The following is a 26,820-nucleotide window of genomic DNA, read 5'->3' on the forward strand; positions in this document are numbered from 1 at the left end:
TGGGTCCGACTATCACTTCTAAGGTTGTAGATCTAGGTTTGGAACGAGTTAAGATAGTTCTCAGGTGATAAGAGTTCTTAGAAATCTATGGTCCCAGCATCTTACCTATGTGGGTACTATTTGCCTATTCCAATGCGATATATATTTCAACAGTAGGACATGGAGTGAATGTACGGGTATTATGCAAGCCCGGATTTATACCTCGGTATATTAGGCTCAATGGTATAGAAAAGCTTAAGCATCTCATTCGATACACTTAAATACTCCTGACAAAATGTCGAAGGTGTACTGTACCATTAAAAGACCAAATCCCACACAACAAGCCAAGTACACAAGCCCACGGTTCCCCAAAACACGGCCTGCGCCGTACTCCGGCGCTCGTTCGCACGTTTAAGCTCCTTGTTTCCGCGTCCAACATTTGTGTTAGTCGTATCAGCATCGCTGACCAATTGCGAGATATACTCCTCCTGAGTAGAAAGATGGGAGACGAGCGTACTCTGCAGAGATGAGATCTCAATAAGAGACTTCTCGGCATTTCTTAAAGCACTATTAGCCATGGAACACACCCAGTAAAGATAAGACGAAACGTACTGGACCTTGCTCAACGTATCCTCATAATGGCGCAGCATAGTATCATTTTCTTCCGCAAAGAGCTGCAACTGCTCCGGGGAAAGCTGTGCCTCGATCCGCGCTGTATCGGCCTCGCTCAGATGCACCGCATCGGGAGTCGGCAGAGACGCAGGAGACTTCTCATTATAATTTTGTCGCTCTGACAGACCACCTTGCGCAGAGGTTCCAGACCCAGACTTCGCTGCAGCCTTACCTGCAGCCTTATATAAAACACTCTTCTCCTTCTCGCGCACACGTTCGATTCTCTTCTCTACCATCCCCCGCTGCACACTCGCTGCGCCCTCCAATCCGCGCCTCAAAAGCCAAAGCACGCTCTCGCGCACTGTGCGAAGAGCCCTTGCGCTCTCCTCGGCATGTACCTGCTCTGCGGATTTCCCTTGCGCATCTTCATCATCGCCTGGGCCACCGCCGCCTGCCCAGCGGAAGAGGAGAGCGCCTGCGGCGCTGTGGCCGTATCGTTTGCGGAGGATGGTAGCTTCAGTGTCTTGGCGGAGGGTTTCGGCGGATGCGAGATTTGAGATTGAGGCTGCGAGGTCGCGGAGGAGGAGAGCGGTCGAGGAGTCGACTGCGTCGCGCTCTGGTTCTGTGAGGTGCTGGGATGTTGGGGGTGGTGAGTGTGGTTGGCGGGTGCTGGTGTTTTGGTTGCGACGTTGTGGGGCTGTTGTGGTTAGGTAGGCGTGGCGAATTGATTGCAGGTATTGGAGGAGGGATTGAATGTGTGAATTCTGTTATGATTGTCTTGGTTAGCTTTGGTGATTTGGGTGGATGCGATGGAGGGGTGGCTGACGATGCGATATGCCTCCTTGAGGAATTCGTCGGCTGTTTCGGTGGACGGGCGAAGGGCTTTTTGGGAGGGGATTATTGGGCCATGCTTGGATGATACCAGCTGGCTGAGTGTGGGTGTTAAGTCGGTCATTGCGTGGTGGGGAGGGTGTTGAGGTTGGGGAAAGTGGAAGGTGTACACAAGGTGCAAGTTGGAGATGTAGAGAAGTGGAGCCCGTCAACAACGTCACTGGGTGCGATTGGTCGAGCTTTTTTCCCCGGAGATGTGCAGGCTTGTTATTCCTTGTCTACTTTATTGTTACTGATACGAATGATTGGATTAATTGATCATTTAGTGTACGGTCGCATAGAGAGTTTGGTCAAGAGTTCACTGATTAGTCCTCCCATATTTATCCATGTCAGCTTTTGGGTCCATCTCTCGAGGCAATATACCTACACCGTGGCCATAGGGCTGACTGTTCACCGGTTTAATGACAAGAAATTATCTGGATCAATCGAGAGAACCTTTGCATATAAGATATGCAACATCCTGGAGTTTGCATATAAGATAGTTTGACCTCGGGAGTCTATCCGGTGGGTCAACCGGATAGATTGCTTGCCCGCGCGGCTAATGATATATATGTACCTCGACTTGGGTAATTCATTCTCCATGTCATCTGAGAGGCAGGGCATCCGAGCCCTGGAGGCTGCCATCGGCTACGATGTTGGTTAGCTGCATGGTCATTCTATATAGATTAAGCACCTCTAAGCCACCCCCATCAATGCCATCATATGATCCACCTCCTACCTACAGATGATAAGGAGTTATAAACCAAGGACCTCTTAAAGGCTAGACTTTAGATAGCCCCTGAAGATAAATCATCTTGAAGATGTAAATAGACTGGGAAGCTCATCGGGTAATTAATTCATGTCACGTGTGCTCGCGGCTCTCCTTTAATGCTTCGACACTAATTCACACTAACACTAGCATCGCGCTCAAACGGACAGGGGTTTGAATTTCGCCGGGGGCCAATTCACCGAAAAGCGTGGTCACCTCGCCATTTTCTCTTCCCCTCCCCTCGTGACAATGATGGCAACCCGGATGCATGGGTACCAGCAGATCTTGTTCCGAACGTTTGAAGCCCCTAACTTGTTCGCCCAAGATGGCTGAGATTTATAACACGGACCGCTTCGCGGAGCTCTATTATCCATCCAATACCGCCGACCTCCTGCATCTTGGCCTCGCAGCGAGGTTCGTGGCGGCGCTTTTCGAGTCGAGTCGAGTTACTTATGCCTTCATCGGAGGATGGGCGGTCTATTTGCGGGGTGGTCGTCGCCGCACCCAAGATATCGATATTACAGTTGCCACCTCGATGGACAATTTAAGACAAATTTTGACTGCAGAACCCCGGTACTTAGCGGACCTTGACTCTTTATTTCTCTTTCACGTCTCTTCGTGATGGGGTGGGACTGTTGTTGACCGCTACTAGAATTCATTTCCCGGCTATTCATGGCCGAACTTCCGTTCAAATATTCATTGACACGGGCCGCAGTGTGGATGGGGAGTTCCCCCACGTACCGGACTTGGCGGTCAGTATGGATATCGTCATAAGTGGTGAGTGTGGACCTGCTTCCTGCTTCCTGCTGCTCATTCCGGGTTGTTCCCCGAAGTAAATCGACAAAAGGCGGTTGACAAATGATGATTCCTGCAGGAAACTTGGGGACACCGGAGGATCTTCAATCCTCCCGCGAACCGATCAATCCTCATAGACCAACACCATTGGGATCTCCCGTTTTAGTACTTGGATTGGTCTTCCAAATCTATGCAAAACTAGACGCCTTCGCCAGGCGCGGCGAACAAGATAGCAAAGACTTCGTGGACCTGGAGTTTCTTTTCACCCAATATGCGATTCAAATACCAGCATTCCGAGATTGCTTTAGTGTTGAGCAGCGACAGTATTTCTGGATGCAATATGCCGCCAAATATGCGACCTTTCCAGAACAAGTGGACAATATGAGGCTTCTCCTTGGGCTTTGATGTTGACAACCCTTCATGCGCCACGAATTTACTATTTATCAATGATAATTATAATTATTTCATTATTTACCACGGGCCTTGCAGACTAACTTGATATAAGCTTCTGAGTCCATGGATCGGGAGATCCTTTGAGACGAAACCGCGTCTCAAATATTGTATCAGGGGTGGTCCAGCCTAACCTCCCCTTCTTACCTCGCACCCGCGACTCCCACTGTTCTCGTTTGCTTATTGTTGATGTGGGGAAGTAATGCACAAACATCCATCCTTTCCCCCTTGCAGCTTCTGCAGCTCCAATGTTCATTCTCCGGGTCCATTCTAGATCATTTGACCCGTCTAAGTTGAGGTTCTGAATCCCCCACTCTTCTGACACATTTGATCCGTCAATGCAATCGCACAGAGATACGTCGTCGTTCATGTCCAAGAAGCTTTGCATCAAGACCGGTAATGTTGGATACGGTACACCATTTAGGCTGCGTCGTATGCGGAAGGGCCCAGGCGTAATGTGGGCGTGATATGCAGGAACAACAATAAAGTAAAAATGAATACCCCTGCCTTTGAATCGGTGATAGGTGTGGCTTAGAGACGAAGGTTGCGGGATAGCAATTGGAGGTACAGCGTGAATTTTGTGGGCCATCGAATCAGCGGAGAGAAGAGAGACCGCCTCGCCGACCTTGTCATCGGGGACACATAGCTCCCATTCCTAAAATACAAAACTAGTCAGCTAAGCTACTCTTTGTCGTTCATACCAAACTAGATCCGCTGCCTGGTCTGGATACCGAGGTCTTTCAGACGCTTGGAGTCATAGGGAAAGATTGATGGCCATACATCTCGTACACGACCAGCACCGTAAAACATCAATGCCGAAACACCAACAATACAGCACTCGATGCCATTGTTTTCAAGATAGCGAGTCACCTCCAGAATCTCGAGGGTTCCGTGACCACCACATGAAGGAACCTCGTCTGGGGAGTATGTTGGGGCCTTCTCTACGGGGTCCGGCGGGACCGGGGCGTTGACGTGGAAATTCGGGGCTAACATTGTTGTACACTAGGAGAAGGCCCTGTATCAACTATGTAGTCATGTCGCGGGGAACGGGGCATTCATTTTCATGGCACGTGATTGACTTAGTCACTTTTTGCCTTCGGGTCTGGATGCTTCTATTTATGCACGAATTTCTCTAGTAATTTATTCCGATGGAGTTGCTTTTCGCGTTGTTTCAATTTGGGGGAATTTATATGCAAAAGTACCATCCATAGGATTGGCTTGCATATAGCACTGTTGGGCATAACTTCTGGCACAAAGAATGCAAAATAATGACGTCCCTTGTGCCAGTAGATCTCGGTGGGGCGACTCCCTGTGCCGATCACCTGTTCGTGCGATAACCGTTATTTGTCTAGCCGAGGAATAGGAATTCATAGCATTGGTCTTTTTTCTACTCTGCTTCGATCTTATCGAGAGCAGGGGTAAATACCGCGCTAGCCATATATAGGGTGGCTTGAATATAAATCGGTAAATAACAAGAACAAAGTGGGTAGGACAAACTATGAGCAACTCGAATGAGACAAAAGGAAAGCAAAAAGGAGTTAGTCTTTATTCCAGATGTCTAGTCCAATATCCCAATATCATAGTAGTGTGGCGGTGATAAGCCACTCAGGCATGTCTGCTAATCGCCAGTGTTGTTTCCCAACCAGTACTTCGAATCGACAATCTACTACATGGTAACGCCCCCACACAAGGTTCGCATTAGTCTGGATTGAACGAACTGTCATTCATTTTGTGTATGAAGTTTTTTTTATATTGGGGTATTGAAACATCTATGCATCTTATTGACCTCGTAAATCATCACCGATACCACATACAGCCCAATCAGCTTCCAGGATATACAAACCCTCAAGGTCCCCAAGTCCCTCAGGCCATACCCTGGCTAACCTGCTCCTGTCTTTCTTGCCAAACATTCTTTCCAGAGCACGAACAAACCATCTTATCATTATCCCAAACACCTGCACTGCGCGCAATAACACCAACCAATGTGTTCGCATCCTCCCTTTGGAATGGCCCTTCCTTGCTCGGGGAAACAACCATACTACGCCCAATCAATTCCCAAATAGCCACCGGTCGATCCAAGAAAACACTTCCACGGCCCTTCGCATCAACTTCCACGGAACCAAAGATACCCCTAGGCTCCTTCGGCTCTGAGCCGAGCACCTTCGCCTTCAAAGAGTCCCAGATGCCGCCCGTGGATGCAGCTCCCTGAGAGATATCACCGGCTTCCCGGATGGTAGCCCAGTACTTGCCGGGCGCAATACCGTTAATAGTCAGGTCGACCAACGTTACGTTTGAAGAAACCTGAACCATGCGAGCCAGGCCACGGATCTTATTGGAGACGGCGTTGGAGTGTGTTTCGAGGATGCAGACGGCCGAACCTACGAATTTACAGGTTAGCATATGTTCTTTTCAAGGAATTGTAAGCGGTGCAAGCCCGATCCAGTACATACTGTCTGTTGTGCCACTGCCCCGCAGGATCGCATCGCGGCCTGTATTCTCGATCACGGAAACGATGGAACTTGGGGGCGCGGTTCCTTCAATGAAGACAAGTTGGTCCTTGAGGTTCGCATCGACTTTCTGGATGCCTAGAGTATACCGGGAGCGTGAGATTGTGTTGTCCTTGACTGCAAGTGGCGCATCAACAAGAGGGGTGGATCGTACCATCGAGTTTGTACAGCGAGGTGGAGATGTCCTTGACGCAGCTTTCGCAGGTCATTGGGACCGAGAAGGTCGTCTATTATGTAGGAAGACTGTTAGCACCTCTTCTATAGTCAGTATCCGACCAAACCGACCTGGAAGGGTTCAATCATGGCGGGGAAGTAGATCCGATGCCGGTGCGATAAATGTCCAACAAAGAGCAAGGACCAATGGATGTAGGGAAAATCTTAGCCAAGATACTAGGCCTAGCAGTGAGAAGTATAGTCTTGGAACAACAAAAGGGAGAGTATGAAGCAAAAAAATGGTTCGGAATTCAGGAACACTAGGCGGGGACAATTTGGATTTCAAATCGGAGCTGCACTTCGGCCCGTCCAACCTTCCCCATAGAAACGTCATTCCGCTCTTTAACCAAAAATCTCTCCAACCCACCCACAGACAATGTCAGCCTCCAAGTCGCGATGGGCTGACGAAGACCCCGAAACTGAAGCGATTATCGCGCAGAAGAAACGCGAAAAGGAGGAGAAACGACGCGCCAAGGCTGAGAAGCAGCGCCAGCTGGAGGAAGCCAGTAAGGTTCGGACTGCGACACAGACGGATGGCACTGCCCAATCGCCCAATGGAGTCTCAGGACCGCCTTCCAAGCGAAGGAGGCTATCGAATGATCCCAATGCAACACCCGCCGATGCAGAGGTTCCAGAGAGCGAGCAGCAAGCTCAGAAGAAGCAGGCGAGCTTGCTGAGGTTCCCGGTGCGGGAATGGGGGACTTGCAGACATGTTGACAATTTCGAGCGCTTGAATCACATCGAAGAAGGCTCCTATGGCTGGGTGTCTAGAGCAAAGGATATAAACACGGGGGAGGTGGTCGCGTTGAAGAAATTGAAGATCCAGAGCTCGCCGGACGGGTTCCCTGTGACTGGGCTGCGAGAGATTCAGACACTGCTTGAAGCGCGACATCAGAATGTAGTCTTCCTACGAGAGGTTGTTATGGGTAATCAGATGGACGAGTGAGTTTTGATGCCTGCACTAGATGGAACGCACAAGCTAACACCGATTAGTGTATACCTAGTTATGGACTTCCTCGAACACGACCTCAAGACCCTTCTCGACGACATGCGCGAACCATTCCTCCCATCCGAAATCAAAACCCTCCTCCTCCAGGTAGTGGGTGGACTCGAGTTCCTGCACGACCAATGGATCATGCACCGCGACCTAAAGACATCCAATCTCCTCATGAACAACCGCGGCGAGATCAAGATTGCCGATTTCGGCATGGCACGCTACTACGGAGATCCCCCACCAAAATTGACCCAGCTTGTCGTGACACTCTGGTATCGATCTCCGGAATTGCTCCTCGGCGCAGACAAATACGGCACCGAGGTAGACATGTGGAGTATTGGGTGTATCTTCGGCGAATTACTCACCAAAGAGCCCCTTCTCCAGGGCAAGAACGAAGTGGATCAAGTTTCCAAGATCTTCGAGTTAACAGGCCCGCCAAATTCGCAGATCTGGCCTGGATTCCGGTCTCTGCCTAATGCCAAGTCTTTGCGTTTGCCACAGTCGAGTTCGACATCTAAGAATCCTCCGCTGCTGCCTCGCTCGCGATTCCCATATTTGACTAATGCGGGATTGAACCTGCTGTCCGAGTTGTTGGCTCTCAATCCTGCTTCACGTCCGACGGCCCGGCAGTGTCTTGCTCATCCTTATTTTAGGGAGGATCCTCGTCCCAAACCGAAGGAGATGTTCCCTACTTTTCCTTCGAAGGCTGGAATGGAGAAGCGGAGGCGCCATCATACACCTGAAGCTCCTAAGCATGGCCAGGCAGCACCTCAACTTGATTTTGCTGGGGTGTTTGGTGGTGCTACAGGAGGAGATACAGGAGAGGTTGGCGCTGGGTTCACCCTCCGCCTGGGCTAAGTAAATAATCTACAAGTATAACATTTTGAGGGCAAATTACGGATTCAATTACGGATTCAACAGACAAGGTGCTGTTAATGCCATACAGCTGAATCAAACAATCATTTGCCCTGGTGCCGTACACGGTGCATAAGAATACATGACTAGCAACAAAAGCCACAACGACAGATGCATGCAAAGACCGAATACTTTGCTGGTAGAATCTCGAACTCAAAATGCCAGTGCGTATTTGCAGGGCAAACCCCGTTCATTTCACTTCAACGACGATATGTTTCCGGAACGTGAGCTCCAGGGTAGAACTCATCAGTAGATTCGCTTTCCTCTCTCATCACCACCGCACGCACAGTGCCCTGAGACGAATGGGGAGCTGTGGTTGGCATTCTGATACCATGGCTTTGATGCTCTCTGCTGGATGGGATTCGATCAAAGCCACGGCCACTGTGGACTCCTCCGTCCCAGGCAACTAGCAGCCCTGCTTTCACCGGCTGGTCACCTCGGTCAGGGTACAAGGAGCTTGTCTTGCCATCAGCATTCCAAAACTCATTTCTGAAGGGATTCGAGAAAAGAACTTCCTCGTCGATTGGTGAGCTCAGTGGTGAGCACATGTTGGAAAAGGACGTAATGGACGTGAGGTCCGGGGACATGGTGCTTCCCCGTGTGTAAATGGATGACTGGGTAGAGCTTTGAAACATGCTGTCTGCGGCATCATAGCCCCAGACCCGGGCAGAAGAGCAGTTGGTCTCGCCGTATTGTTGTTGATACATTTGATTCTCGAGAGGGAGTATCTGTTCCTCAAGGCTTGTCTCGAGTCTAGACTCCTATCATCACTGTTAATCATCTAGTGCGGTGATAACTGATCGATATACTCACATTGATAGTAGAGATGTGCAAGCCAAATGAATGACGACGTTCTTCAGGTTGAGTGCTGGTTACTAGTTCTGGCTGCATGTTAATGTTGGTATCGAAGGCAAGCGCATCATTTCCAGTCATGAATGGCCCAGAAAGAGCATCTGTTGGGTTCGGTTCCTCGCCTTCGGGAGCCATATCGTTTCCTGGATCCGACTCTGGAAGAAAGCTCTCCATCAGTTGGGGGTTGCTGTGCAGGGGGTCAAATAACATGGATTCTTCGTATCTCCGGTGGGGTGAATCAAAAAGGAAGTTCACTGTGGGTGAAGGACATGTCATGGGTACCTGCCTACCATTAGTGACCGTATCCTCAAGACCCTAGGGAAATTGCCCACAATGTTCTCACTACTTCTGTTTCTGTTTCTGTCAACGGCCCACTGCTCTAACAATGCCTGATACAGACCAGGGAAGGCAATTGGGACATCAGCAGAGCTTTTACCTAGACTACTAGTAGAGCATGTACCAGCTGCAGGGCTTGGTGGCCCTTGGTCAAACAACAGCAGCCGCTCTTGAGTCGCGAATGCTTCGGATTGCATCCAACTCATTCTCCGCCTGTGAGAAGTGTTTGAGCTGAGCGTACTCAACACACCGGAGGAACGTCGCATAAATGAGCCCCGTCTGTTCTCCAAAACTTGTCGACTCAATGACGGAGAACCGTGATGTTCGTCATCAGACTCGATCTCTTCATGTGACATGGAAGGATTCCCCTTAATGAGTACTCTTTGAGTGGATTGCAGAGGCCTTATTTGCTCCTGTAAATGTGCAGTTTGAGCATGTTCGAAGTCTCTCATCTCATCCTCTCCACCAGTGGAACTCGTCGAGGACGATTCTATTGTTTCCCAATCTGCTGACGCAACCGGATGAGCTTCACGAACCGACTTCGGTTCTCGTTTCGTGTGAACAGCTTCCTCTCCATCCTTGCTGGCTTCTTCTTTATGGGGCTTCTGGGAATCAAGCATACCGTCGTAACTTGCTTTGCTTGCAGTTGGGTGAAAAGCCATGGTCACATCATTAGAAAATACGGCGTCCGGGTCGTGGAATCCCCAAATCGGAATGTCTCTCACCTCTGGTGCCGATGCAATGTTAGCCAGCGGATGGAATGCGGCGGCTCTCATCAGGACATCGATGCTGGGTTCATCCTCGGCTGGGGACCATGGCACATTGGTTCGATAAAGAGCGACCCCAAAATTCAAGTCTTCCTGTGTACTGGCACTCGATGCTTCTGTGTTGCGGACCGGTGTTATCTCCACGGTCATACTTGTACGGTGACGTCGAAGAAAGCCTGCCCTGAGAGCCAGCAAGCCAGATCGAGCCTTGTGGAGAGACCGGCGGGGGAAGTCCTGGACCCAGTGAGATTGTTTTTGAGAGTCAGAAGATGAGGTTTGACTCTCCTGACGGCGCCATGATACTGATGCCGATGGATTGTGTCGTGGGTCTAGTGGATTGAACACAGGATAATGGCCTCTTTCAGCACAAGTCGGTGAAAGATCGGGCGGATCTACGATACTGCAAAGGTCTTTCAGCATATATTGTTTGCAATGCATCTCAAGCCTTACCTGAGCCTCCTTGATGGAGTCTTGAATGCAAATCCAAGTGAGAATGTCGAACGGCGTTCAGCTGGTGAACCAGGACCGGACCGGATCTTCTTGTCTGTATCCATTTCGAACGAGGTCGTACATGCAAATTTGATGCAAAAGGGACTGGCGGATACAGAAAATCTTGGAGATTGCGTTGATGTGTACTAGAAATTGAACGGGTGGAAGGAAATGCAGTAAACAACAATTGGAAGAAGTCGAAGCCCTACTACAGAGAATCCAAAATAGGAAGGTACGCCACTTTTACTGTTTACATGGGGAATATTCGTCGCATGTCGGCGTATAGATGGCATCATCGGAAAATCATATTGTAATAAATTACAAATGTAGGACGATTGGAGTGCGGTATTCACATAGCATGTGGAAATGGGAAGTAGATTAATGTGCATAGAGCGGGCTTATTGTTTAGTGGAGACCCACCGTCGCCGATCCCGAATTCTGGAGCTTCTTTTCTCCTCCGTGATTCGTATTCAGCTCCTCCGCCACCCGTCCTAACCTGAGTTTCCTTGGCTGGATTCTCATTCATCTTCCATAACACTATTCCATTCCATCGTCGCTATGGCTAATAAGCAAAATAAGAAGCCTGTCTCGTTTGACGAGATCATTCAGTCCGGTAATCACTTCGCGACTCCCCTTTGATGTCCCTGCTGCCAGCAATCTGACCGGTACCACTCCTACTTAGATCGCCAGAAGAAGCAGAAGGAACAGCTTGCGAACTCAATCCTCGGAAAGAATCGGACTGCCCGTCGCGCCAGTGCGCCGAGCGCAGGGATCCAGAAGTCGCAAAGTGCCAAACCGGGGAGCCTGGCCAGCCGCATCGGTGTGCCCAAGGTAAGACTGTTCAATCCCTATTCTCAGTTCCCGCCAAATATCCAAACAAGCACTCCTCTGACATGGGCTCGCAAATTCTAGCGCTCCGCCTCCACTGCCAACCTCCGTGGCAACAAGTCCAAAGCTCCGGCAAACGCTCCCTCCGGGCCCGCAAAGAGACCAGCCAAGAGCAACCGTCAACCTAATGCAGAGCGACTACTGAACGCCCTCGAATCTGGCTCTGGTCAGGCGACAATCCGCGCTCCTAAAGGTGGCCTGTCAATCAAGGGCGCATCCGGTCCCTTCGTCGTGGTCGGCAGCAACTTTGCGCCAGGCACCACAGCGGCCGATATCCAGTCTGCGCTGGAGCCCACATCGGGTCCCATGCTCAGCTGCCGCATCGTTTCGCACAACCCGACCGTCACTGCCGAATTCGCGTTCGAGAGCAAATGGAATGCTGAGAACGTTATTGCCAATTACCACAACCAGCGGGTATGAGTTTGACAGAAAAAAAAAAACAAGCTAGACTTACCTGCTAACTATATACCTAGGCTGACGGACGCCTGCTCTCCATGACCTTCAAGTCCACTGGATCTGCCAACACCAACAACCACAACTACAGTGACATGCGGGTACAGGCTGATCGTGAACGGCAGAATCGACGGGCCGAACCCAATGTGCAGGATGGGCGCTATGGTTTCGACGAGAAGGCCAAACCAGTGAATAAGAAACAATCCTCTGGTCTCTACAGCGACACGATGATGGTAGATGCACCGCAAACCCGGAGGAACAACAACCAGAATCGGCGGCGCTAATTGTAACGCCTGTGAAGATTGACGAGCTCGAGTTTCTGGGCTTTATTTTTAATGGACCTGCTTCTGTACTTGCCCTTTAGCATCAGTGTATCCAATATCATGACATGTATGAATACTTAGTGGGTAGTGGAGTCAATACCAATTCTGTTGAAATCCAGCAGAGATTAATGCAGGTGTAAATCGCCCCATTGTTGACCACCGAGGGCTTTGCTGTGCAATACTCCATTTGGTATCAACGTCCACAGGTTGTGCATTCCTCGAAACACTTCTATCTATCCAGAAATCTGGACCTAATTAGAGCATTTTCCAAGTGCTCTTACATATTTATATTGTGTTCTACTTGGCAATTTTCCTCGATGACTTTACTCAAGGAAGCCACGGACGCCTCGATTGTCCTTTGTCATAGCTGTGTTAGTGTCGCATAAGCTCTGGCACTAACTTGCATTTGTTGGGTTTTGGTGTTACACAATGACGTGGCTAGCTGCCACTGCATATTGACTAGAATGAAGTGCATGCAGGTAGACGAGGCACCACTTACGATCTTTTTTTGCTCGATTCTTAACGCGAAATTAAGTCCTCAACTGAAATTAATAGACTCAAGCACATGGACATAATTGGATAAAAAGATAGTATTGGCTGAAGGTTGAGTGCAACAGCTGATGTGACGAACCTATCACTAGATCTATGCTTCTGCACATGTATGACATCCCCATACAGATAGATAGATAGAGTGGGATAATATAAGTAGAGGCAAAGTGCCAGTACTCAGACTTTCATAGGTAATCGATCTATACTCATATTTTCTTATGGCTCCTGCTATTTAATGTCGCTGTTGCACTGCTAGTCATTTTGGCATCATTTTATATTTAATAAATTTTGAATTTCTACAACTTTGATAGACAGCCTGGTGCTGGCTACACCAAGAGAGCTTGACTGCTACACAGGAATGGGGAAGGTGATTAAAGTAAAGGGTGATACCCACTGAGCCACCTTCTCTTACTTATACCAAGGCTCTAATGAAGCCCTATCTTAAATATTGACGTGTATTTAGCGAAGCGGTGCGATGTTTAGCTAATTTGTTTCTGAATTGCCACTACTACACATCTTTAAATGTGGCCAGTGAGGGTGTTGAACTAATTTTGTGGTATTGAATTATCAGGCTCCGTGACAATTCCCTGTGGAATTCGCGAACCCAGTGCCAGAGTTACATGGTGAAGTCCCGGGGGGATTCCAACGATTGCATGCAGATGGTAGTTCTTCCTCCCTTAATATCCTGATAGCTTCATGTTTCAGATTCCTACGCTGTCTCTCATGTCATTCTTTCCCGATAATTTTCTTTGCATCGAATTGGGAAAGGTGACAACTTGACCCGAGGAGACACCGCGGGCCGAAAAGCGGCTATCAAACACAGGAATCGAATAATCAATCTTTCTTCGTCGCCGAGCTTTCGCTTTCTAGGTTAAATAAATTCAGTACTGAACTTCCTAGGGTAACTCTCCGTTCTTGATCCATACCTGCATATTGCCTACTTGTGACATCAAGCTCCATAAAATCCAGAGCGGCCCCCTGCTGTAAAACGGCGGAACGAAACCAGCCGAATCTAGACCAAGACTTCGAAAAGCTGCAGAATATCTCAAGGCAATCATGAAACACGGCAAAGTCGCGGTATTTACTCGCCCAGGTGAACCTGTAAAGTTCGTTGAGGAAGAAGTTCGAATGCCAGCTCCCGATGAGTTATTGGTGCGGGTGTCAATGGCCGGAGTCTGTGGCAGCGATGTGCATAGATTGAAGGGTGACATCCCAGTCAATGCTGAGGCAGTGTGCTTTGGACATGAAGCCATTGGTGTGATTGAAAGCATTGGTGCGGAAGTTAAAACTGACCGTGCTGGCGCACCATTGTCCGAAGGAGATATGCTATATTGGATGCCCTTGGCACCTTGTGGTGCTTGCTCGGAGTGTGATGCCTCAGATCCCCTACATTGTCGCAATCTTAATTGGCCACCGCCTGTCGGAAAGCCAAACGGGGCTTGCTTTAGGCAATACGCGACTCTCAACAAAAGATGTGTGTATATTCGGGTACCTCCGAGTGTTCCGCTTGAAAATATCATTGTGTTTGGATGCGGGATGCCAACAGCTTTGACAGGCTTAAAGCAACTTGGCGCTATTAAACCTGGTTCGGATGTTGTCATACAAGGTTCCGGTCCTGTTGGCCTAGCATGCACACTCTTGGCAAGCCTGGCCGGTGCCCGCTCTGTCATCGTGATTGGTGATCCGAACCGTCGTCTTGAAGCTGCATCGGCTTTGGGTGCTACTTTTACAATGTCAGTTGCGGATACTACTGCCGAGGAGAGATTGAAATTGGTGAAACGTCTCACCGCAGGTCGTGGGGCAAGCATTGTTATTGAGGCGGCTGGAACTGCTGCTGCATTTCCCGAGGGCTTTAATCTGCTTGGCATGAATGGCAAGTATCTGATTCTGGGGCTGTATTCAGGCAGCGCCACAGCACCAATTGACCCCGTGCGCATCAATAATCTCAATCTACAAATCATTGGCAGCTTGGGCATTGATGCGGAAAGTTTTAAGAAAACAGTGGAGATTGCATCTGAACATGGCAGTCGATTACGTTTTGCCGATCTTATCACCCATCGATTTTCGCTGGATTGCCTCGAAGAAGCTCTTAGTCTAGTTGAGCAGGGAATCCCTATCAAAGCTGTGATTGTACCGGAGTGAGGATAAGTTGATTGCCTTTTTACGGGCATAAAATTCGTAAATAACCAACCTAAATCAAAACATCTATACAGGCTGGATATATTCATCGGATCATTAGAAGAGCAGCGAAGGTTGTTTGAGATCTCATTCACTCTGAAATTGGCGAAAAGGCTTTGCTCTTCAATTGTTCTACTGTTCGCCACCGAAGCTTTTTTTCATAGCTTAGCTGTTTCTGCATTTGGCAGATGAAAGTATTGCCCGTATAAATTCAAGCTCTCCGGGTTTGCAACGGTCCCACTGACCTTGGTGTTCATGCCGCTCACAATTTGTTTGACATTTATCTCGCACTTCTTCCCGTTGACCGTGTATGGGATATCTTGAACCTGGAAGATATACGCGGGCACATGGCGAGGAGAGTATCTATCTTTAATGGCAGCCTTGATGGAATCAACAAGTCGTGTGTCCAGTATATGCGGCACTTTCATCTTTACAAAAAGGAGTACTCTCTCATCGCCATCAAAGGAGCGTCTCTGTCCGACACATATGGAGTCCAAAATTTCGGGTATAGTCTCGACGACTTGATATATTTCCGCCGAACCAAATCTCACACCGGATGGATTTAGGACACCATCTCTAAAGAAAAAGGTCAGAGAAACAAGGAGAAAGAAAAGTGTGGGCCATTGCGTGACTTCAGTAGTGATCATTAGTACTTACGATCTTCCGAGGATTAAAAGGCCCTGGGTATCTGGAAGGAACCTTATGAAGTCCCCCTGAGACCATACATGAGCTCCAAACCGCGAGAAGTACGAGCCTCGGTATTTTTCGTCGCCACCGGGGCCGTAGAAAGCAAGCGGCTGACTCGGGAAGGGCTGTGTGCAAACCAGCTCGCCAGGGGTTCCGGAGAGTTCAATGGATTCTGGCTCAGTCTTAGAAGCATCGAAGACGTTGGTAGCCATACCCAAGCACTTGGCTTGGATTTCACCAGGATACACAGGAAGAATGGGACACCCCCCGACAACTTTAGAGAGAATGTGGATCAGTTATTCGAGGTCGGGTCAGTTTTTGTTTGGAAAACGTACAGCTTCCAGCAATGTCTGTACCACCGCTCATAGATATAAGCTGTGTCTTCTGAGGGAATCCCTGGCCATAGAACCATTCATACAAATCCGTTGAGAGAACAGAGCCAGTAGACGTTACTATTCGCAGCTTATCAAGGCTGTATTGTTCGCCTGTCAAAGTCAATTTCATTTATCGTTTACAGCGTTTTTGACATACTTACGTGGGACAATGTTCCTCGACCGTATCTCGGAGAGATAGCGGGGTGAAGTGCCGAAGACGGTGACTCTGTGTAATGTCTATTAGCTTGGCCATGCTCCTCAATCTCAAAAACCAAGCGCTTCCTACCCTAGCCTGGCTGCAAGATCCAGCAAGACGGCTGGTTCAGGGTAGAATGGTGAGCCATCGTAGAGGAACATTGTTGCCCCAGACGAAAGATTGATGAAATTGAGGATCCACATCACCCACGCCGTCTAACAAGATGTCAGTCTTTCTTCTGTTCTCTGGTGATCTGTCCATGTCACAAACTGTTGTATATTGGAAGAACACATCTCCTGGCCTCATATCATGCTGTAGCCGTGTATCGGTGCTAACTTTGAGTGCCACGCCCTAATGAACATATTAGAACAAGGTAGTTTTGACCTTTGCACGCGGACTTACACCAGCAGAATGTACGATGCATTTAGGAGTTCCAGTCTATGCATATAAACATTTGTTAGAATGTGGTATATCCATGGCTGACGTGCGAAGGAGACGTAGCGTACCGTGCCGGAAGAGAAAAGGATAAAGGCCGGGGAACTAAACTGTAGCGGTGAAAACGATAACGTCCTTCCACTCCCGTTTTTCAAGAATGCCTCCCAGGATAAACCCTTGCGAATTTTGGACATATTTATTGATACTCCGCAATAGGGTATGACCACCACATTCTTGAGGTGCTTGTTTTCATTGCATAGCGCCTGTGAGATGGTCGCAATCCGGTCTTCAAGGAAGATTCTTTTGCCGGCGTATATATATGCGTCATCGACGAATATGATCCTCGGTTCGATCTGCTTATAGCGATCAATGATCGCTTTAGACCCTAGGTCTGGCGATGCTGATGACCAAACAGCTCCAATTGCAAGTGTAGCGAGACAGAGGACGATTGCGTTGACAGAGTTGGACATGACAACCGCCACTTTGTCACCTGCTTTGATCCCGTAGCCAACTAAGGCATCGTACGCTTCCCTTGTGCGTTCTTCCAGGGCCCTCCAGCTGATTTCCTCGACACCTGGCACCCCTTCCCTGACAAAGTGAATGGCGATTTGCCCTTTGTTTCGATTGGCGAGGATGAATTGGGCAAGGTTGAAGGTGGCCGAAGGGAAGAATTTGGGTGGGGGGTATAGAGGCAGCTACATTGTCGTCAATCCTGGTATTATAAACGCATACCTGCCGTATACTTGGGTGAAAAACTCTACCTCTCTTGTGCCGCTGCTATCACTCGCCGGTAGAACATCCCCTGGTTTCACTGAGGCTGGCAAAATCCGAAGGAAAACACACACTTCACCCCAAAACTTCGCTAGACTGTCTGGATGTACTGACCATTTCCAAAGGTCGTCATATGTCTTAAGTTTCAAGTTGTGCTTCTTGTTGACATGCTTCAAAAACTTGACAATGTTGGTTGATTCGATGTCGCTTGGGGCCCATACGGGCTGCTTTGAAGTCATGCTTTACAACTCAGAGATGGTTGAGCGGCCAGCAACTTACAACGTATGACGCAGCATCACCAAAGGTCAAGTCTCACTACAATTAAAAATACTTTATATGAGGAACAGATGCATAGTGCCGAGGTGGTTGTTGCTCTACTTATATTAGCCGAGGCTACCCTCGTCCTCAAACATGGAGAATTCCGAATGCTTGGAGGATGCCTAGAACCACATGATTAGGGAGCTTAAAAAACATTATTTATAACTCGCCGCTACATTGTACAAATATTGAATTGTGAAAATTCCGACGTAGGGGACAAAAGTAATGCATTTTGGGAAAATAATGACCAGCCGTGGTCGCGTGCTTTTAGGGCAACTTCCCACCGTTCGGAAATACCACACAATGAAGGCTATGGTTGTGAACGGTCGGGATTTCATGGTTGACCGCAACAGGCGGCGCCCTGAGATGACGGGAGACTCTTTGCTTGTTCGACCTGTCGCTATCGCACTTAACCCAACCGACTGGAAATCAGTCTCCTACGGGAGAGCTGCGGACGGCTGTATCGTTGGCTGCGACTATGCCGGCATTGTCGAGGCAGTAGGTAAGGGAGTCAGCAAGTCCTGGAGCCCAGGTGATAAGGTCTTTGGGTGCGCGCATGGGGCAAATCTTGTCAATTCGGATGACGGTGTCTTTGCAGAATATGCCGTCGTCAGGGGTGATTTGCAGATGCGAATTCCTGATGGCTGGACCTTTGAAAAAGCAGCCACTACACCTCTCGGGTTGATCACTGTTGGCCAAGGTCTATATCAGAAGTCATTGAAGTTGAAGCTGCCCACTGATCCTGAAAGGAACAAAAACGTCCCGGTCTTGATATACGGAGGAACAACGGCAACGGCAACGCTTGCGATTCAACTTGCGAAATTGTGAATGCTACCATCTTTGCAGTCTTTTCAAAGATTAGTGTTTGTCTCTTAGCAGAATTGATCTCTGACATCCAAATTAGATCGGGATACACGGTTATCACTACATGCCTACCGGAGCACTTTGAACGCACAAGACACCTGGGAGCCGATTTTTCTTTCGATTACATGGACCCAGATGTAGGTTCAAAGATAAGGGATCTGACGCGGAACGAGCTTCGATATGCGTGGGATACTATTAGCATTCCTGCTTCCGCACAGATTTGTGCCGACGCCCTATCAAGCCGTTCTGGCTTGGGGTTACGGTACGGCAATCTTTTGCCTGTCAAATCACCCCGCGAGGATGTCGAAACAATCACCACTGTCATGTATACTGCTTTTGGCAAGTACTTCAAGTTCGGAGATCAAGACATGCACGCCAGCCAGGAAGACTATGAGTTCGGACGGATGTTCTACGCCTTGGCAGAGCAATTAATGGCAGAGGTATGAGTGATTGCATTGTTACCTGCAGTTGAATCCCTTCCCCTAGTGTCTATTTACAATGCGTGCTGACTAACATTTGGGCTGTAGGGAAAACTCCAAACTCATCCAGAAATAGTGGGTGAAGATGGCCTTGACGGTGCGGTAAAGGGGTTCGAGTTGATGAAGGCGGGCCAAGTTATGGGGCAGAAATTGGTTTTCCGGATTGATGACACAATATGAAGCTGCACATGCACAGAATTAGTCACGTATGGAAGTTTTATGAATAGGCAACATTTACGGACATCCAGAATTTTGGTTTGCTTCCTCGTATCTGTATTCTGAGAGAAAGTAGCCGACCAGCACGGAGCCAGAAATCAGAACGTTTCTTCTCCGAGATAGCGTGATCATCTCAAATCTCGCGGGTAGCAAAAGATCCGCCTTTAAGTTGATTAGAGCCCGAGGTTACAAGTGCCTTTCCTCGGTCCCGGCGGTAAAGAAACAACGCTTATATTGTCAAATCATGCAATTTCTGATCGTAATATAAAGCAATCGACCTGAACAAAGACGAAATTCAAGTCAGGGAATATAACTGAGGGAATTTAATCAGAAACAGTGCGCGAATTTCCACTCAGCATGGCGACTACTCCCTCAAACCAGGCCTACGTGCTTGGTGTCGGCCTCACAAAGTTCATTAAACCTCGTGGCGAACGAGAATATCCTGAAATGGGCTATGAAGCTGGCGTAAAAGCTATGCTTGATGCCCAGATCAATTACGACGATGTCGAGCATGGAGTCGCTTGCTTCGCATATGGCGACTCTACATCCGGGCAGCGTGTATTTTATCAGTTCGGCATGTCTACCATTCCAATCGTGAACACAAGCAACGCATGTGCTACTGGCTCCATTGGCCTGTATCTGGCACGTACTCTGATCAAGAGCGGTAATGCAGATTGTGTCCTTGTTGTCGGGTTTGAAAAGATGAAGCCCGGAAGTCTCAAGTCTGTCTGGGACGACCGGCCAAGTTCGAGCGGGCGATTTGCAGCGAAGATGAAGGAACAACGTGGTTTTGACAAATCTCCACTGACGGCCCAATATTTTGGAAACGCGGGAAGGGAATACATGGAAAGGTACCGCCGACTTTATACTACTCCATCTTCTTAAGGGCACTATTAACTTGCTCTAGATACGGCGCCAAGGCAGAAGACTTTGCGGAAATCGGGCGTATCTCCCACAAACATTCCCAGGCCAACCCATATGCGCAATTCCGTCAAGAGTACTCGCTCCAGGAGATCCAGGATTCCGCAACAATTTATCCGCCTTTGACTAAGCTCCAGTGTAGTCCGACCAGCGATGGTGCAGCAGCAGCAGTTATAGTATCCGAAAGTTTTCTAAACGCACGACCGCACCTAAGGAATCAAGCAATCTTGATGGCAGGGCAGCAGTTCTTGACCGATTCACCCAAGACCTTCTCGGAGAGTGCGATCGAACTTGTTGGTTATGACATGACGCAGAGAGCTGCTCGGGCCGCGATGAAGGAAGCTGGGATCAGCGCTTCTGAAGTCAAGGTGTGCGAGCTGCACGATTGTTTTTCAACCAACCAGATGGTCACTCTTGATGCTCTGGGCTTCTGTGAGCCTGGAAAGGCACACGAAATGGTTCGAAGAGGAGATATCACATATGGCGGAAAGATGGTGATCAATCCTTCCGGGGGCCTAATCTCCAAAGGGCATCCAATTGGCGCAACGGGCCTGGCACAGTGCGCTGAATTGACCTGGCAGCTACGTGGCTGGGCAAACAATCGGCTGGTAGATAACAGTACGGTGGCATTGCAGCATAACCTGGGCCTAGGGGGTGCGGTTGTTGTTAACGTCTACAAGCGTGCTGATGGTAAACCTACCTCAAGAGTGAATAGCGAAGACGTTGCAAAGGAAAGCTGGTTCGGTTATAACCCTGCTGTGGAGGCAAGGGGTATCACCCTCGCCGACGCTGAAAAGGTTCGGAGTAAAAAGAACAGGAACGACTTTGCTCTGGGAGATACTCGAGAGAGGCTGGCTGCACTTTTGTAAATCGAATATTGTTCTGTGGCGTGGGGACCCATTGGACACGCGGCGCAGATAGACAGATAGCTCCCATCTCTCAATTCAAGTCTCCTTCATTCACATACATCGCTCCTCCGTAGATCTCTATTGTATTCAGACTTCTAAGAATAATTTTTCTGCCTTATGAATAACAATTTAATAATTTGCCCATCCGTACCTGGGCACTCCAAGGTAGATGCAACATGCATGTTGGTGTTGTTCTTAGCTGTATATAAATCTAGATTACTCCACATTCATTGCGATAGGGTGAAGAGCCACTGATTTGCGCTGAACATTGCCATAGTCATCCGCTATTCCCAGAAAGTTTGACGACGGAAAAAGAGACCTCGGGAGCAAGTAAGGTAATGTATTGAACTATTTTAGAAGCAGATCTAACCACTTGAACACCTGGGGCGTCAGGAAGGCCTGGTATTCCTGGCTGGAAAGTTCGCCAACACTCATGAATGACAAGCCCGAATGCCTTACTTTCCCTCTCTTAGCTTGACCAAGAGTATTTTACTTCTATGCTGGATCATTAAGGTTTAGATGCGTTTTGGGCTTTTGCCCTGGATTAAGCCCTCGGCCCGAGGGCTCGATCTCAACCTGACAGAGATGAGCTAGACATGGCCGGGAAGCTCAATAGTAAAATCGTGATGCTTATCTAGATCATCCAGTTAATAAATCAGCACATGAAACTGTCCCAGACGCGACCGGCAGACACTGTACAGCTTCTTGTCGGATCTACCAACCAAACATAATGAGCACCACCGGAACCAGGTTGCGGGGTATGTCGACACTAGTCACTCACGGTCGTGGATTCTATCGATGTAGGGGTGCTTTGTTTCTGAGAGTCACGACGCGCTCGCTATCATCGACTAGCTGTAGAGAGAGATCGGGTGTGCGCATTCTTGAAGTTGCGGCAAGAGATGGTCTACAAAATATCAAGACAACGATTCCCACTGCAACCAAAATCGAGCTGATACGTCGGCTCGCCGATACTGGCCTTCAACATATTGAAGCTACGTCTTTTGTATCGCCAAAATGGGTTCCCCAGCTAGCGGACGGCGCCGCGGTAATGGAGAAGGTCCTACCGTTGGCCTCGAAAGGAATAACACTGCCTGTGCTTGCCCCTAATATGAAGGGTTTCGAGAACGCTGTGAAGGCGGGAGCGCAAGAAGTGGAGGTATTTGCATCTGCCACCGAGGCCTTTAGCAAAGCGAACCAGAATTGTTCCGTCGAGGAAGCCTTGATCGGCGCTCAAAAGGTTGTGACAGCAGCTAAACAAAGCGGCGTGCGCGCACGCGGTGTTATCTCGTGCATCTTCTCGGACCCTTATTCCGGGCCTACGGACCCATACGCTGTTCTCCGAGTCGTCAAACGATTCTTAGATATGGGGTGCTACGAGGTTGGTCTAGGTGATACGCTTGGGGTGGGGACACCAGCACAAACAAAGAAGCTGCTGGAGGTTCTACTCAGTGAAGTACCCGCGGACAAACTCGCTGGTCATTTTCACGATACGTATGGACAGGGTGTTGCGAATGTGGTCGCTGCGTACTCGATGGGAATTCGCGCGTTCGACACATCCGTCGCTGGTTTGGGGGGTGTCCTTATGCAAAAGGGGCCAAGGGCAACGTGGCAAGCGAGGATGTGATCTATACTCTCGAAAACTCCGGTATCTCCACTGGAGTCGACTTGAACAAGCTCATTTCCGTCGGTGAATGGATCTCGCGAGAGATCGGCATGCCATACGGAAGCCGAGCCGGGGCAGCTTTACTTGCAAAGAGGAATATGGCCACAGCGACGGAAAAGTCGGCCACAAAAGACAAACCGACACGAGAATGGACCACAGTCACCGAACTACCGGACTACAGGGTTTCGCGCTCTGGCGCTGTGGTGAGGATCACCATGACACGAGCACAGCATGGAAACACAATGACTGCACCGATGCTCGAGGGGTTGACCAAGCTATTCACCGACTTGGCTAACTGCCAAGACACTTTCCATATAGTCCTGGAAGCTGAAGGCCGGTTTTTTTGCACTGGCATGGATCTCAGTGGAGGCACGAAAACGACGAACACCGACAAGGAGCATGGGTACCATGCAAAGATCCAGGCCCTATTTTCTGCCATCGACAATTGCCCCCAGACAACGATTGCTCTTATCAATGGACCGTGTTATGGAGGTGGAGTGGGGCTCGGGTTCGTTTGCGATGTTCGCCTAGCCTCCACGAATGCTCGCTGGACTCTTTCTGAGATCAAAATCGGCGTCGCCCCTGCCATCATATCGAGATACATGGCACGCGAGTGGGGAATCCCCTTTTTCCGTGAAGCCATGCTTTCAGGGCGAGAGGTGCATTACTCCGAGCTGGAACGAATCGGTGCAATTCATGGCGTGTCGGACGATACAAGCAAGTTGCTAGAGGATTATTTAGACAAACTGGCACATTGCGCCCCTCGTTCTGCGTCCATTTGTAAAGAGCTAGTACGCCTCGCGTGGCATGATGCGGGGAGCCCGCGGCAAGATAAGTTCATCGAAGACACCTTTCATGGTATGATGATACCAGGCTCTGAAGGGGAATATGGGATCCAACAATTCCAGAAAAAGAACAAAAACATCCAGTGGGCGGAATTTTGGTCACAGGAGAAGTCCGCATCGTAAGACGCGTCCTTGATTTTATTGAAATTATTGGCCTCAGGCCACCAACCCATACATCCCGATCTACATAGTGTAGTGGGGAACAGCTGTATGCAATCCAGTGTCCGTGTCGTCTAAATGGTCCGCTAGGGGCAGTTGGAGACAAGGATTGAGACCTAGGGGTGATATGTAGAAAAGAAGATGGACTGATAATATAATATCTCGATCATAACGCTTCACCATAACGTATGTATTTCACTTGCGAGTCGGACAGCTAGTGGGCCCGGATAACCCAAAAAACATAGTAAATGCGAATTCAATTATAACTTTATCTCAACAATGACGCTCATGGATTCCGAGGTCGGATCAAGCCGTTAATGATGTCTCCTCAGCATACTTTTAGTCTGCCTTCCAAGGTTTGGAGTTTGGTGCCATTTAATGGAGGACTTTATGAATTATCACAACAAACAGCATAGTTCACCCGGTAAGGTTCGAGATATATATTTTTGACTTCAAACAGCTACAAAGATTAATTGAACCCCGGGAGTGTACTATAAGCAGTCGAAAGAGTATCTTCCTATAAGGAGTATATTAGACAACCTTGGAACCTTGGGATAACATAGCTTTTGAAAATATTTGAACCGTAGAATTGACATACATTACTTTGAAAAGGCTTATCAATGGCTATCAACGATAATGATGATGAAACTGATTTGTGATAATTAAGATATGAGACCATGGATTATTGCATTTACTAATGGCTGTATTCTGTTAACTATCCCGGTAATGGTTTTCCATTTGCCGTGATGTTTGTGGTGTAGTCCACTTCTCTAATGCAGATCCATGTGTCTTTCGAGTGTTTTGTGCAGGATACAATTGAACCCGTCTTATTTGATGGAGTGTTCATGGGACTAAGAGTCGCATTTAGCAGCCTAACCGAGAACAAGAGCCCAAAAAGGAGGTTGCGGTGTCTCCAAAGCCGAGGTAGGGCCAACGACTCATACACCCGAGGGCCATGACAATTTGCTGAAAAAAGGCCTTGAGGCCAAGTATCCGTTCCGTTACTATCCGAGGTATGACCTTGACGGTTTCAACCTACTTTGATCAGTACCCAATCAGCCGTTTACATATTTCATGAACGTATAGCTACAATATTGTGGCATGGTAGCACCTCCTCGTATTGTCTCATCTCCTTTCCACGATTCTAACCAGTTCAAGCTACCCCGACACTATATATTGGGTATCATTGTCTTAGCAATATGAAGTACTCCCGTGCCCCCCTGGGTAGAATGATGTCTATATCCAGCAGAACATGCATGCCTCTTTCATGCCGCCAAGGGCAGATGGGTCCAACATTGATGAATGCAGTTCGAGGATTCGCAACCAGCGCGGGAGCTGAGATAAAAGAGTCGAAAAAGCAGGGGATATTGAACGGGATACGAATCTTGGATCTATCTCGCGTTCTCGCAGTGGGTTATCTTCGTCGCTGGAAACTCTGTGGGGCAGTTGGCTGACTGATGAAACTCAGATAGGCTCCCTTTTGCACCCAAATTCTAGCTGATTATGGCGCAGACATAATTAAGATTGAGGAACCTGGTAAAGGAGTATGATATTTTGCGCCCCGCTCTTGTCCTTTGCTTTGAGGGCATATTTTTATTAACCCTACACTTTTCACAGGACGACACAAGACACTGGAGAATGAAAGGAGAGGATGCCGCATGGAAGAATGAGGCAGGCCCGATCTCAAACTACTTCTCCGCCGTTAATCGCAACAAAAGATCAGTGACTTTGAATTTGAAGAATGAGAAGGGGAAGGAGATCTTATTGAATTTGGCCCGAAACGCCGACGTTCTGTAAGCAAACATCCAAACCCACCTATATGGCTACTCATAAAATTACTAGGGTTGAAAACTTTCGGCCCGGGACAATGGATCGACTCGGGTTCGGGTATGATCGCCTAAGGGAAGTAAACCCTAGGCTGATCTATGCGAGCATCTCAGGTACTTTTCCTCTGGGGTTTTTTTTCTTTTTCTTTTATTTTCCTTTCTTCAAACAAGCGCATCAAATCCTCAGCTGGCTGACCATATTCTCGATACTGCCAGGATATGGACCGACAGGACCTTATAGCAAGCGAGGCGGGTATGACCCCATTGCCGCCGCGGAAGGCGGGATGCTCCATATTACCGGGGAGCGCGACGGGGCCCCCGTGCGCGTGGGAATTGGGATGATCGATATGGCAACTGGACTATACATGCACGGGGCCATTCTGGCGGCCTTACAAGTCCGCCACCAAACGGGCCAGGGGCAGCGCGTGGACGCATCTTTGTTCGAAACGCAGGTCAGTATGCTGACCAACGTCGGGCTCTCATGGCTCAATTTAGGCATTGAAGCCGAGCGCTGGGGCTGCCAGCATCCAAGTATAGCGCCTTATGATGCCTTCCGAACAAAGGATCTCTATCTTGTTTGTGGAGCGACTAATGACGGCCAGTTCTCTGCTCTCTGCAAGCTTCTTGGACTGGATTCACTGCCGCTGGATGAAAGGTTCGCGACAAACCCCAGCCGTGTAGAGAATCGGGACGCATTGACTCCTATATTCAACGAGGTGTTTGCCAAAAAGACCACGGCCGAGTGGATGGAGGTATTTGAAGGAACAGGGCTTCCATTTGCCCCAATCAACAACATGGAGGGCACCTTCTCGCACCGGCAAACAAGTGCTAGGCATATGGTCGCCCAAGTGCCAATAGAAGCCGCGACCGCCGGGGTCATAAATCTAATCGGTGAGTCAGCTTTCTAATGAAGGTATTCCTGCACCGCTTAACGCATTGCTAATATGAGGATGATGTTTAACTTTAGGGCCCGCCGTCAAATTTAGCGAGGCTGGAGCTACAATTAGACTAGAGCCGCCTCGACTGGGACAGCATACGGATCAAGTACTTCAAGAGGCAGGACTCACACCTGCAGAATTGGTAGATTTGAGAGCAAGTGGCGTTATCTAGTGACAAACGGTGTGCGCCCCTCCTATGAAGACGGGGACTTTGTTCGTGAAAGACGCCTCGGCTATTTGCCGTTAGTCACCGAGGTCACACTGCACAGCCATAGGCCCAA

The 26,820-nt window shown here is 48.8% G+C and overlaps 13 protein-coding genes across 13 annotated transcripts; 8 read left to right on the forward strand and 5 right to left on the reverse strand.

The window, feature by feature from the left end:
• Positions 1 to 296: 296 nt before the first annotated feature.
• N7503_000981 (uncharacterized protein) lies at positions 297 to 1,546 on the reverse strand (the record flags this gene model as incomplete). The annotated part of the gene is made up of 3 exons (XM_057060542.1): positions 297 to 537; positions 592 to 1,355; positions 1,418 to 1,546. 3 exons carry the CDS (start codon positions 1,544 to 1,546, stop codon positions 297 to 299), a joined length of 1,134 nt encoding a protein of 377 aa, XP_056927465.1.
• Positions 1,547 to 2,383: 837 nt separating this feature from the next.
• N7503_000982 (nucleotidyl transferase AbiEii/AbiGii toxin family protein) lies at positions 2,384 to 3,430 on the forward strand (the record flags this gene model as incomplete). The annotated part of the gene is made up of 3 exons (XM_057060543.1): positions 2,384 to 2,803; positions 2,883 to 3,007; positions 3,105 to 3,430. The coding sequence occupies exons 1-3, from the start codon at positions 2,499 to 2,501 to the stop codon at positions 3,428 to 3,430; spliced, it is 756 nt and encodes a 251-aa protein (XP_056927466.1). The 5' UTR covers positions 2,384 to 2,498.
• Positions 3,431 to 3,515: 85 nt separating this feature from the next.
• N7503_000983 (uncharacterized protein) lies at positions 3,516 to 4,468 on the reverse strand (the record flags this gene model as incomplete). The annotated part of the gene is made up of 2 exons (XM_057060544.1): positions 3,516 to 4,130; positions 4,256 to 4,468. The coding sequence occupies 2 exons, from the start codon at positions 4,466 to 4,468 to the stop codon at positions 3,516 to 3,518; spliced, it is 828 nt and encodes a 275-aa protein (XP_056927467.1).
• Positions 4,469 to 5,338: 870 nt separating this feature from the next.
• On the reverse strand, positions 5,339 to 6,285 carry N7503_000984 (copper chaperone CCS1; the record flags this gene model as incomplete). Its single annotated transcript, XM_057060545.1, has 4 exons — positions 5,339 to 5,853; positions 5,926 to 6,060; positions 6,137 to 6,209; positions 6,268 to 6,285. 4 exons carry the CDS (start codon positions 6,283 to 6,285, stop codon positions 5,339 to 5,341), a joined length of 741 nt encoding a protein of 246 aa, XP_056927468.1.
• Positions 6,286 to 6,571: 286 nt separating this feature from the next.
• On the forward strand, positions 6,572 to 8,047 carry N7503_000985 (CDC2/CDK family serine/threonine-protein kinase; the record flags this gene model as incomplete). The annotated part of the gene is made up of 2 exons (XM_057060546.1): positions 6,572 to 7,137; positions 7,189 to 8,047. The coding sequence occupies 2 exons, from the start codon at positions 6,572 to 6,574 to the stop codon at positions 8,045 to 8,047; spliced, it is 1,425 nt and encodes a 474-aa protein (XP_056927469.1).
• Positions 8,048 to 8,304: 257 nt separating this feature from the next.
• N7503_000986 (uncharacterized protein) lies at positions 8,305 to 10,613 on the reverse strand (the record flags this gene model as incomplete). The annotated part of the gene is made up of 4 exons (XM_057060547.1): positions 8,305 to 8,865; positions 8,918 to 9,210; positions 9,357 to 10,459; positions 10,510 to 10,613. The coding sequence occupies 4 exons, from the start codon at positions 10,611 to 10,613 to the stop codon at positions 8,305 to 8,307; spliced, it is 2,061 nt and encodes a 686-aa protein (XP_056927470.1).
• Positions 10,614 to 11,106: 493 nt separating this feature from the next.
• On the forward strand, positions 11,107 to 12,173 carry N7503_000987 (uncharacterized protein; the record flags this gene model as incomplete). The annotated part of the gene is made up of 4 exons (XM_057060548.1): positions 11,107 to 11,161; positions 11,231 to 11,379; positions 11,461 to 11,850; positions 11,910 to 12,173. 4 exons carry the CDS (start codon positions 11,107 to 11,109, stop codon positions 12,171 to 12,173), a joined length of 858 nt encoding a protein of 285 aa, XP_056927471.1.
• A 1,644-nt stretch (positions 12,174 to 13,817) lies between these two features.
• On the forward strand, positions 13,818 to 14,903 carry N7503_000988 (zinc-binding dehydrogenase; the record flags this gene model as incomplete). Its single annotated transcript, XM_057060549.1, has 1 exon — positions 13,818 to 14,903. One exon carries the CDS (start codon positions 13,818 to 13,820, stop codon positions 14,901 to 14,903), a length of 1,086 nt encoding a protein of 361 aa, XP_056927472.1.
• A 194-nt stretch (positions 14,904 to 15,097) lies between these two features.
• Positions 15,098 to 17,641, reverse strand: N7503_000989 (acetoacetyl-synthase; the record flags this gene model as incomplete). The annotated part of the gene is made up of 9 exons (XM_057060550.1): positions 15,098 to 15,515; positions 15,597 to 15,900; positions 15,962 to 16,111; positions 16,162 to 16,226; positions 16,287 to 16,411; positions 16,467 to 16,547; positions 16,599 to 16,634; positions 16,703 to 17,326; positions 17,393 to 17,641. The coding sequence occupies 9 exons, from the start codon at positions 17,639 to 17,641 to the stop codon at positions 15,098 to 15,100; spliced, it is 2,052 nt and encodes a 683-aa protein (XP_056927473.1).
• A 382-nt stretch (positions 17,642 to 18,023) lies between these two features.
• Positions 18,024 to 19,243, forward strand: N7503_000990 (zinc-binding alcohol dehydrogenase family protein; the record flags this gene model as incomplete). The annotated part of the gene is made up of 3 exons (XM_057060551.1): positions 18,024 to 18,544; positions 18,625 to 19,024; positions 19,112 to 19,243. The coding sequence occupies 3 exons, from the start codon at positions 18,024 to 18,026 to the stop codon at positions 19,241 to 19,243; spliced, it is 1,053 nt and encodes a 350-aa protein (XP_056927474.1).
• Positions 19,244 to 19,636: 393 nt separating this feature from the next.
• N7503_000991 (acetyl-CoA acyltransferase) lies at positions 19,637 to 21,069 on the forward strand (the record flags this gene model as incomplete). The annotated part of the gene is made up of 2 exons (XM_057060552.1): positions 19,637 to 20,130; positions 20,187 to 21,069. 2 exons carry the CDS (start codon positions 19,637 to 19,639, stop codon positions 21,067 to 21,069), a joined length of 1,377 nt encoding a protein of 458 aa, XP_056927475.1.
• A 769-nt stretch (positions 21,070 to 21,838) lies between these two features.
• On the forward strand, positions 21,839 to 23,739 carry N7503_000992 (uncharacterized protein; the record flags this gene model as incomplete). Its single annotated transcript, XM_057060553.1, has 2 exons — positions 21,839 to 22,673; positions 22,700 to 23,739. 2 exons carry the CDS (start codon positions 21,839 to 21,841, stop codon positions 23,737 to 23,739), a joined length of 1,875 nt encoding a protein of 624 aa, XP_056927476.1.
• A 1,674-nt stretch (positions 23,740 to 25,413) lies between these two features.
• On the forward strand, positions 25,414 to 26,509 carry N7503_000993 (CaiB/BaiF CoA transferase family protein; the record flags this gene model as incomplete). The annotated part of the gene is made up of 2 exons (XM_057060554.1): positions 25,414 to 25,568; positions 25,843 to 26,509. The coding sequence occupies 2 exons, from the start codon at positions 25,414 to 25,416 to the stop codon at positions 26,507 to 26,509; spliced, it is 822 nt and encodes a 273-aa protein (XP_056927477.1).
• Positions 26,510 to 26,820: the final 311 nt, after the last annotated feature.

This window comes from Penicillium pulvis, assembly GCF_028828015.1.
Source record: "Penicillium pulvis strain IBT 33274 chromosome Unknown contig_10_segment0_segment0, whole genome shotgun sequence".
NCBI classification, from domain to species: Eukaryota; Fungi; Ascomycota; class Eurotiomycetes; order Eurotiales; family Aspergillaceae; genus Penicillium; species Penicillium pulvis.